The sequence below is a fragment of the Phyllostomus hastatus genome, unplaced genomic scaffold (assembly GCF_019186645.2).
Source record: "Phyllostomus hastatus isolate PE091 unplaced genomic scaffold, TTU_PhHast_1.1 phas_scaffold_1674, whole genome shotgun sequence".
Taxonomy (NCBI): domain Eukaryota; kingdom Metazoa; phylum Chordata; class Mammalia; order Chiroptera; family Phyllostomidae; genus Phyllostomus; species Phyllostomus hastatus.
The window spans coordinates 245,976-253,956 of NW_025334011.1; the positions used below are offsets into that span (position 1 = coordinate 245,976).

General features: G+C 34.4%; 1 protein-coding gene across 1 annotated transcript in view; it reads right to left on the reverse strand.

The window, feature by feature from the left end:
* Positions 1 to 1,493: 1,493 nt before the first annotated feature.
* The window catches only part of LOC123831050 (beta-casein-like), a 7,160-nt gene continuing 672 nt past the window's right edge, over positions 1,494 to 7,981 (reverse strand). Inside the window, exons 2-7 of the mRNA XM_045857698.1 lie at positions 7,609 to 7,635; positions 6,406 to 6,429; positions 6,008 to 6,049; positions 4,125 to 4,649; positions 2,045 to 2,130; positions 1,494 to 1,620 (exon numbers count right to left, since the gene is read on the reverse strand). Coding sequence (XP_045713654.1) covers positions 1,494 to 1,620; positions 2,045 to 2,130; positions 4,125 to 4,649; positions 6,008 to 6,049; positions 6,406 to 6,429; positions 7,609 to 7,635 — 831 coding nt within the window. The remainder of the gene's footprint in view (positions 1,621 to 2,044; positions 2,131 to 4,124; positions 4,650 to 6,007; positions 6,050 to 6,405; positions 6,430 to 7,608; positions 7,636 to 7,981) is intronic.

Consider the following 7,981-nt stretch of genomic DNA (forward strand, 5'->3'; position numbering starts at 1 on the left):
CATTACAAAGCATCCATCATCCAGGTTAATGGAAAATAATATCACTAGTACCTGAGGGCACCCTGATGTTCCCTAGCAAGATCCATCTCCCCTCAGATAACTACTAGTCTAACTTGTTTCACCATAAATTATTTTTATAGATTCTAAAAGTTATTTATTGGGTTGTAAGCCCTGTTCTATTTTGTTTCTGGCTACTGCCACTCAATAGTATTTATATGGAATCATCCACGTTGGTTTGTGTGGCAGTCACTCATTCACATCAATGACAGTATAATATTCCATTTGATTGTATATTACAATTTATGTATAAAAATACCGTTGATTCATGTTACTATTGATTTCATATAAGATCTTCAGAATAATGCCACTAATAACATTGGGTACATTTGTATAGTGCATCTATATTCCTCTTTGCCACATACTTGAGTGAAACCCCTAGTCATGAGATATGCTCTATCTTTGACAGAGACGACACTTATTTCCAAGGTGCTTGTATCAGTTTGTATTGCTTAACATTTCTTTTGCTTGTTTTTGCAAACACTTGGTATGGAATATTTTTTTTATTTTAGTCATTCTGATGGTTGTTTCATGATATTATATGGCAGCTTTCATTTGTATTATTCTGAGGACTAATGTTGTTGAGTAACTTTTCACATGATTATTGGCCATTAAGATATCCTCTTTTAGTGAAATGCCCATTCAAGTCTATTGCGTACATAGTATTGTACCAGTTACCTTTCTCACTGAAGTATGCTCAGTTAAATTTTAGGAAGTTAGAGACTGGATCCAGATGAAGAGTTATGCTTGGCCAGGCCAGATTTGAGATATTAAATAGGTACTCAGGTATGAAGGCTAAAAAGGCAAATGGAACATATGACTTTGGAGATGAAACTAGAAATAAATTTGAAGATTTACATTTAGATGCTCATAGACTGTGGATGAACTTAAAGCCATTGAATAAATTAACAACAAACTGAGTAAAGCTGACCCCTAGGGTACTACAACTCTGAAAGTCTTGGAAAAGGAAATATCAGAAGGAGACTCACAAAGATGTCACTAGTGGGTAAAGAGAGAAACCAAGGGCATAACAGGTTTAGGGTTTCAAATGAAGAGATGTATGTTTCAAACTGGAAAGATGATCAACTCTCCCAGATAGCACTGAGAGGAAGGGTAACATGAACACAATATAGCAAGGTGAAAGTTGTTGGTGACCTTGAAAAAAGTGGTTTATTTATTCAAGGAACAAAAGCTTCCTGGAGACAGGTTGATGAGAGAACAACATGTAAGATAATTGAAGAGGATGTAAGGATACTTCCATGACAATTGCCATAGATTAACCTGAACAACAGAGAGGAATTTGGAGTCTACTATTAAGACCAAATTTTTTTCATTAAAGATAGAAGATATGATAGCATAAGTTTGATTTGCACTTGATCCTGATGTGAGGAAAACATTGAGGTTTCAGGAAAGATGGAATAATTGCTAGAGATGAATCATTGTGTAAACTCAGGTGGATCAACTTCAATGCTGTTAGCCTTTGGTTTGGGAGCATTACTGGCTAAAGGCAAGGATCCCAGCTCATTCTGACTGTGGTACTGGCTCTTGATGCTCTGATAGAAGCTATCAGTAATACAGAGCAACAGAACACTTACCATTCACTGTGCAGTGCACGAATCACATTAAAACTTCAATAAACTGTGTGCATTGGCTGTCGTATGGATGTGCACATTGAAACTCCAAAAATCAAGTACCTTTTAAAGCACATCTTAGCTGATATGATACAGAACTGTGAATCAGATTTCACAATTGAAACATGTTTTTTTCAGGGTGACCATAAAACCTGACATCTGATGCTGGGTACTTTTGAAGGTGTAATGGCTTAAGTGAAACTGTGGGTATAAACCAAGACTTTCTAGAGCAAAAGCAGCATATGACAATCTTTTCTCTCCACTCTTTGATATCTTTTAATATTCACTTTGAAGCATCCTACTTTAGTTCAAGTCTCTCATGAATATTTTGTGTATTTATTTATATTTTCCCTCACCATTTATGCCCCCTACATCTTCTTCCACCTCCAACCATGCCCCCCTGCCCATCAGTCACTACGCTGTTGTCTGTGTTTTTCCACAGCTACTTTTAACAACAGTGATAATCTCAAGTTAACATTAAACAGCCCAATTAGGTTTCACAAATTGTAATAAGCACAGGAAAATGTAAATATGCATAAAGGATGAATTTATTGAAATGACTGGCTAGGAAATAGTGATAACAAGTAGAATTCCAGAAACTATTTTAGGAGATACTTTTCATATGGTTATGGAACTTCCAACTCAAAAGTGACATTCTGCAGTACTTTTTGAATTAAAATTCAGAAAATAGAGGTTAAGAGTTGAATACAAATTCAGATGAATGTTATATAATACAATAAAGTAAATAAAGAAATACATCTTCATTTTATCCATGTAGAATCATAAGAATTGTTAATTTTCTGATGGAGTGATATGAACATTGAAAACATGTCACAATTCCAGTTGCAGTCAATTCTGGAGAATAAAGAACAAATATAGAATTAGTTGTTCTATTATATAACCATACATCTCTTTACATTTGTAATTTTAGTATGACTAACCAGCTAGAAACATTTTATTACTATGGTACCAACTTGTGCACCATATTACATGGAAAAGTCTCCAAAGACCAAATAACCTCTCACTTGAAACTGTTTTAGTGAAATATCTATTCTACTACAATCACTAAAAATTTTATAGCTTAAGAATCTCAAAGCTATATTCTCTACCCTTTTTAATCCTCACAGTGTAATTCATTTTATTTTGACCCATGAATTAAAAGACAACATGCAAATTTTAAATTCAATAAAAACAATTAAATGCTATGGACTTTAAGGTAGAAATGAGAATGCAAGTTGATTTTTTTAAAAGCTCACACATATTTACATAAAGTAGAAGAAACTGCTTTTAGTTTTTTTCCCTAAAAATGATGATAATCAAGCATAAGGACACAGACACTTAAAGGCAAACCACAAATTTATCAGTAACACTATAAAATTAAAATTATTTAAAATACAAATACATAATTTCAGTTAGTACATAATAGTCAACTAATCAGAGAAATTGATAATTAATAAATAAGTTCATATATTGGTGGAGTTACTTACTACCTGGGCATATTCAGGTCAATGAGATGTAAAAATGTATTACCTATAAACATAATTATTCTAATCTTTAAACTCTCAAAGCTTACCTAAAGTGAGGGGCAAACAACTTTAAAATCCTCTTAAATCTTAAAAAATAAATATATGAACAAACAAACATGAAAATAAACAAGTGATTCCCTTTTTGGCAAAAATACTTTTAAAAATTCTGTGAGCCATGACCATTGTGACTCAGTTCATTGGGTGCCATCCCACAAAGCAAAGGTTCTCTGATCCACTTTCCCATCAGGGCATATGCCTCAGTTGCGGGTTCAGTCCCTAGTAGGAGCATTTACAAGAGGCAACATATTGATGTTTCTCACATCTGTTTCTGTTTCTTTCTTTCTCCCTCTCTTACCCTCTCTCTAAAAAATACAAGTAAAAATAAAATAAAAATTATAAAACTTCTATGAGTGTTGAAATAAGCATCTCAATCATTTGCCTTCCCATGTGGATATAACAAAAATAAGATGTGAGTTAAAGTATATGAAGAATAGATGTGAAAAAAGAGAAATCTTCAAAACTGTAGAAATAATAAGATTTCTTTATTTAACATACAGATTACCAATTTAATTCTGCCTTTAGAAAGTTTCAATCTTCTTTATCTATATTCTCCACAGATCAATAGAATCAGAATCTCTGAAACAACACCTTTCCAATGCTCAGTGTCTTCTATATAGAACCAGAAAAATTGTATTTAAATCTCTGTAAGTAGTCGTAGACATTGGGATTTTGTGGGGAAAAATTTCCTAGGTTATATCTTTGTGTAACTAGTGTTGAGAATCCCTGATTTAAATTTTGTGCATTTAGCTCCATGCATTCTTCACTCGTTCATTTATTGTGTGTTTCTGACTCCTCTAATATCATGTAAACACCATGAATAAGACAGCAGAGTTGGTAAGTTAGGGCTTACTTGTTGCAAGCTGTAAACTGTGGCAATAGGTTGAGTCACAGGGTAGGACCCCTGGGTAGGGTCAATCAGAGGCTCTTGGTAAAGCAGAAGGGCTTGGATGGGCATATCTCTCTGAGGGTAGGTGATCACTTGCTGGGAAAGAGGCAGGGCTTTGGGTTGAGGAAGGGAAAGCAGGGGCTGAGTAGGAAGCATGGGAGTCTGGATAAGAGGCTGGGGCACCTGGTGCATCAAGGGCTGGAGCAGAGGAAGCTGTGGATTTTTGAGATCAGTGAGATTTGGGATTTGGCGTTGAAAAATTGGAACTGCTGGAGATTTAAGAAATGGCATCACATGGCGCTTAGGAAAGATGGTTGCCTTAGAATTGGAACCTTGAATCACTTCAGGCTGAAAGACAGGCAGCACCATAGCAGGCTGAGCAAGAGGCAGGATATTTTGTGGAAGGACAGTGTAGGGGATGGGCTCAGCAAAAGGATAGACAAGAGCCTGTGTCTGGACAGGGGACTGGATTTTCTCCTGGTGTTCATCCTGGAGAAAAGGAGAAAGAATCTTTGAGTCCATGATTCAGCTATCATTCCCATTCTTGATGAATTAAACTCCTCTCTTTTGAACCACCATAACTGACTAAAAGGAAAGTAAGAAAATCTTTTATTTATGCTGGCTAAGACATTATTTGGGGTCACATGAAATACATTCTCATTGAGAGATTTCTCATTAACCTACTTCCTTTACAGGTGAACACAGATCAAACTGAAATCAATGTTTGAGGATTTCAGACTTGTTTCTCCTTTTCCAAGTTGCCTTCAGTAGCTAGGCAACTATTGGCTAGCTGTACAGTTTGGTGTTGAGAGGGCATGGGATTTTCAACATAATGTGATGATAATGGACCAAATCGATTTCATAAGGAAGATTTATTTTAAAAATAATTAGAGAAATGACTTTTAGGTTGCTTTTGTGTGTTTTAATGAAAAGTAAATCTTAATTTGTGGTTTAATTGAAGGATTTACTCTACACCAGCTAACTTTCAGCAATACTTCCCTTGGTAGATGGTAGTTACCATAAGTCTTTAAGAAGCATCAATTGTTACATTTATTTTTATTTAGAAAAATACTTGTTGTAAATTCTAAACAAATCCACTCTACTGATAGGAGAGGGCACTAAAATATTACAATTGGAGAAATATGTTAGCACACGTGTAATTTACTTAAATGAAGAACTTCATGTGGTCTAAGAAAATCTTTCATTTTAGACAAGCTCTGCTACTAAACTCCTGTGTGATGTTGGCACACAATTGTGCACTCAATTGCCCTGTATCTCACTCACTGCTCTCATCTGCATAATGGAAAGTCTTTTAACTGCATGTATTCATACATGTTGCTATAAAACATGTACAATTTTAATGTAAACCATTGAATATTTATTGTGTCAGCTCATCAACCCTAGGGGATTAGGAATATTTTCAGGTTTCAAATGAAGTGATTGAAGTCCAGAGAAACTTGGGGCCAAAGTTACAGAGCTAGTCAGTGATCAAATTAAGATTTGTGCCATATTGCTTTCTTATTCCTTTCATTAGCCTATCTATTTTAGAATAAGGGGAATTAGTTCCCATCCTGGAAATATATATACTCATGCATGTTTATGAAAAACTGATATATCATTAGTAAAGTTAGCAAATTAATCATTACTCTTAAGTGTGTCTATTTTCTGTAAACAGAGCCTAAAATGCATTTATGTCTTCAAAATATATTGACAAATTTCATTTCTTTCACTGATATTTCTTTTATTACAATTCTTTAGACTACCCATGAACACCTCTTAAATATTTAGAATATAAGAATATTGTATCCTATTTTATTAAAATTTTAGAAATGTTATGAACAAATTACCTGTCTTTGCTGCTCTTTGTCATTTTCAGACTTCTCAGATTTCTGCTAGAAAACAAACCACATGAAAAGAAATGGTATAATCTGTAAAAACTGAATGTAGGAAATTATGAAAATAGGTACTTTGAAATAGAAGGATTTAACCCCCTAATGTGGGATATCAAACTAAAACTTACAGACCCATAACAGAATGGCCATTCCCAGAGGGCAGGGCATTGATGGGATAGTAGAAAGTACAGGGGGCCAAGTATATGGTGGTGGAAAAAAATTTGAATTTGGGTGATGGGCACACAATGCAATGTACCGATCATGTATCACAAAAATGTACACGTGAAACCCATATGATCTTATTAACCAATATCACCTCAATGAATTTACTATAAATAAATAAATAGGTCTACTTTGTTGATGTGTGTAATGGATTCCTTCAGGAAGATAAAAATAAAATTAGGTTACATTTTTACAAATTTTTAATTGCCCATATAAATCAGAAAATAAGGTGTTTAATAGGTTAATGTGGACTCCTTGCTAGACAACATCATTAAAAACTCAGGATACTTACTAAACTTATATGTTTATTTTTCTACAGAAGACAGTTGTATAAAAGACAAATGCAGTAGAGAAAAATCAAGTATTGGTTTGCAAACCAATGTCACCACAATAAATTCAATTATTTAAAAAAAATACAGAAAAGGAACATAGAATTGTGATCATAGAATCATAGAACATGGAAAAGAACAAATAACATAGAAAAGAATTAGTGAACATAGTACAAAAAGAGGCATTTAATAGGTGAATTAGTGAACATAGTACAAAAAGAGGCATTTAATAGGTGCTGCTTTTCTCTTGCACTATGTTCCCACCTGTGACAACAAATAATCTCTAATATACTGTCGCATTCTACAAGAATGTAATTCATTAATCAACAATTATAATAACCCTTGATACATTCTGTGAATCATTCTTAGTTTATTTGTTATGTAAGAACTGAATACTTTGCCCAAGAATCTGATAACGTTTGTGGTCAAGTTTACCCATGTACCCTTTAGCAGGTGTTGACAGACCCCAAAAGTGGTGCAAGCATGAATACCTACCTGACTCTCACAGGCACATTTTAAGACTGAAACCAAGACTCACTGCCTCTTATTCACTAAAGTGACTACTGAAATTACAAAAATGTCCATTTGCATGTCCACCCACCTCCTATAATGCCATTCTTTCCCATGGGCAGCCTCTTTTCAGTTTGTACCTTGGCTCCTTGTCAACATTTGATCCACAGAAGGTGACCCATAAATGTCAACACAGTGAGTGAGGTCACCATGGAGAGAGCTCAAGAAAGATAAAAAGACTGTACAGTCCATTTAAGGAAGGGGGTGCGCCACAGTGATGCAATTTCAATTAGCAAGCCAGCACAGAAAATGCTTGAATACTGAATTCTGCTGACATTTATTTTGCCCTTAAACATATATAATGGAAATTTACATCAGAACTTATATATCAGAACTAGTGCATTGATTAAATGCCCTAAGTATCACAATATAAAGAGTCCACAGCATTTTACTGTGCCAAAACTGGGAATTGCCTCAGAGTGAACATTATCTTACCTCTGTGTTTGAAAGGCTTTCTACAGTCTATAAAGAAAAACAAAAGCAAAATCAACAACGGGATCACCAAAGAAAGTTACAGTTTCTTTGGTGCAATTTTTTATGGTGCAATTTTATGGTGCAATTTTTCTCTGAATAAAAGATATCTTACCACACTGGATACACGGAGTTCTTCCTTGTGGGGGAAAAAAGAAAAGGAAACACCATTTACTTTCCATAACTAACTCATTTTTCCTACTTACTTTTCACCTTCATTATGAAGAACTACCTCTTTCACAAATTTAAGAAATAAAAATATTGTTGGTCTTCTGGGAACATTGAAAGGTAATTGTGGTTTATGTCTTTTATATTTGGTTATTCTCAATGGTATATT